Source organism: Nymphaea colorata, chromosome 7, assembly GCF_008831285.2.
Source record: "Nymphaea colorata isolate Beijing-Zhang1983 chromosome 7, ASM883128v2, whole genome shotgun sequence".
NCBI lineage: Eukaryota > Viridiplantae > Streptophyta > Magnoliopsida > Nymphaeales > Nymphaeaceae > Nymphaea > Nymphaea colorata.
Window position 1 is genome coordinate 19,464,940 of NC_045144.1, and position 3,233 is coordinate 19,468,172.

General features: G+C 40.1%; 1 protein-coding gene across 1 annotated transcript; it reads right to left on the minus strand.

Moving 5' to 3' along the window:
* Nucleotides 1–1,532: 1,532 nt before the first annotated feature.
* LOC116257747 (uncharacterized) lies at nucleotides 1,533–2,660 on the minus strand. Its single transcript, XM_031634718.2, has one exon. The coding sequence runs from the start codon at nucleotides 1,960–1,962 to the stop codon at nucleotides 1,753–1,755; it is 210 nt and encodes a 69-aa protein (XP_031490578.1). The 5' UTR covers nucleotides 1,963–2,660; the 3' UTR covers nucleotides 1,533–1,752.
* Between the last annotated feature and the right edge of the window lie 573 nt (nucleotides 2,661–3,233).

Sequence of the window (3,233 nt, forward strand, 5' to 3'; positions counted from 1 at the left end):
AAGAGCCAGACATGTTAGGAATGGGATCCTTCATCCTATTAATGGATTTTATGGATGTCATGAAAAGGGTGCTGCATGAGATACTTCTTTTACATAGCCGAGTACCCACATGATCATTTTGCAAGACAGAACAGAAATATGATGGTTTCATGTTATCTACTTGATGGAGTATGGCGATTGGCCTGATGTCTGCTGCAGATCACTTTATATTAAAACTTCTCAATGTAAGCCGTAAGGCATCAATTATCCACAGAAAATGGAGCAGATAGGCCTGGCTTAACATTTATCTTCTACAATACACATCCTGTATTGTTCATATACTTTATGGATGTCATGAAAAGGGACCGCCGCATCCTATGCTTCTTATACATAGCCAAGCAGAATCCACACGATCATTTTGGAAGTCAGCACAGAACTATAATGGTTTTTGGTATCTATCTGATGGAGTATGGTATGATGCCTGCAGCTGATCTCTTTATACTCAAACTTTTCAATGGACGCAACAATTATCCACAGAAAAGAGAACAGATTGCCCTGGCCAACATGTATCTTCGACACATTCTTTACTGTACAAAGCCTATCCCCAGCCATACAAAAAGCTCATTCCATCAATGCTGATTGACCAAGGGATGTTGAACGTTTGAATCAGTATCAGAGAGAAGGTACATTACTTATTAGAGAACCATATGAATTAATCACGAAGATGAGTGGAATACCTTTAGAGGACAATACGTTTCATATGGTGACATGGAAGGAGTCACCTGTTCCAGGTACATCAGACTGAATATGGAAATGCTTCCTAATGTAATTAAACAAATTTAGCAGTTGAATGAATGCCATGAAATTGGTTTCATAGAGAATAAGTAACATATGGTGACATATGAAGCTTGCATTGCTCAGAAGTTATTTAAATGGGATAGAATACGGGTCCTTGCTGAAAGATTTAGTGACTGACGGGTGATGGACCAGTTTCTCACGCAATCAGTTACACTAACCTCAACTGAACCACACCAAAGTGGTTGAGAAAAAGGAGAATCATGTCTTCAACTTACTACCACTGAGTTAAAAGTTTGGTCACAGATTGTAGATGAGAACCTCGTTCACAAAGCCAGCCAGAGAACCACTTCTCACGATTTCAATGGGCTGCACGAGCCGGGAAATTCCAACGGTGTATTTACTCTTTTCTTGTCTAGATGCTAGAGAGAGAGAGCATGACTGATCCCGAATTCGAAAGGTGAAACAAAAGAACCGGATATTCCAATTGTTTATTCGTCACTTTCTGGTTTAAGCACGACAACAATATTGTTCCTGAGAGGTGAAACTGAAACAGAAAAGTTAATACAGATTATTAAGGTTCAATGCCCTAATGACACCAACCAAGAATCCATACTTTGAGTCGAGGCAAGAGTCCGGAAGAAAAGAACAAAAACATCCAACAGAAGAAGGTATCTACATACCAGGAGAAGGCCAAAGGACTTGCATCATACTCCAAGTTCCCATAATACCAATAGAACAAAGAAAAACAGAGCAACTCACAGCAAAAACACGGTTTCAATATTACAAAAACCAAAACAAAGGGAATTCAAATTATACATTTTGACTAATTAGGCCAAACATTCAATAACCTCAAGAACCAAACATATTGAAACGACTTTTTTATTGTTACGGGAACACACCCCTACTCTTTCCTTCACAGAGGACATACAAAAAGGCTCCCCTGTCCCCCATTATCTTCACCAGATTCCCCCCTTATCAACCAAGATACATATGAACCCCAATAGCCAACAGGAAGATGCACAGTATTGCAAAATACAGAATAGAGTGGACCAATATCGATATCCCGCTCGTCTGAAAGTTGCCAAACTCGATGCAGCGGCTCCTGCCAGGCATCTGAAATAGGAGTCCCGGGCTCAGCAACACGAAGAATATAACAGCAATAAGAATAGGTCCCCAGTCCGCCATGTTTCTTTCCCCTTTTTCCTTCCCTTGGGACAAGAGAGATTATGAGATGAGACGATAACGGCAAACGGAGTCAGGTTAAAATTTCAAAGACGCAAAGAAGACAGATGTTAGGCGATGGTGATGATGATGTTGATGGAATAAGTAACGACAAGGGCCTGTGGGGAATGCCAGTAATTCCAATTCTGGCGAAAAGAAAAAGGGTGGTCTATGAAAAAATGACAATGGTTGTAAAGGTGAGAAGACAGGGGCGAAGGTCCACAAGGGATTAGAGCCTTCGCACGAGATTGGTGGTGATGACTGGTGGGTATGGCACAGTGATGAGGAAAATATAGTGGGGAAGGTGCAGTTCTACTGGAGAAGGAAATGAGCAGACGCGATGGAGGTGCGGCGGAAAGAAAGCGGAATAAGGGGAGGCGAAGGAATCAAGCAAGAAGGAAAGGAGAAGAAACGGCTGTCTTCCACGTGAACCCCACGCTTGAGCATCAAGGTACCTGAGTTCAGGGCGGGGAGGAACTTGCCAACCGGTAACCAGTCTTTAGCGGTTAGTGAGAAGAAGACAACGGAGGGGTCAAGCAAGTTACTGCAACTACTTGCCGAGAGAGAGAGAGAGAGAGAGAGAGAGGATCTTACCGGGCGCTTCCTCTTTAACTCAAAAGGAAAAACTGGACGAGGACGTTTTCCGCGTTCCACTGAGGGTGAGCCGACGCAAATGTGATGATGGAAAGGACAAGAGTCCCTGTTTTCTTTTCTTGTTAATGCAAACCATAACCTGGTTCTTTGGGCTCTTCTGGGTTTTTTTTTTTTAATTATGAAAATTCTATTCTTGGTGCGATTATTATCTTCCCTATAAAGAAAGAAAAAAAGCAAAATATCAAAATTTATGATCTATTCATTCAATATTTTTCTTTCTAAATGACAAATTATCATATTCACATTATGTGCCAAATTTAGTAACGCCTTGCTCAATTCATTTGAAAATCTTGCTTCAAACTCTTTACATTGGATACAAGATGCTCCTTGTTTGCATTTATGAGATGTTTTCTACACGACCATCATAAGTAGAATAGCCTTTTTAAGATTTAAAGTTGTCTTTGGTTTCTCAGGATCTATCTCAGGTCCCCTTAAAACTATAAAATTTTAACAGATTATGAATTTAAGCACCAACCCTCGATGTGGATCTCAAGTCTATGCTACATTATAAAAAAACAAGGATTGAACCTCAAAACCATATATATATATATATATAATAATATATATATATATATATATAT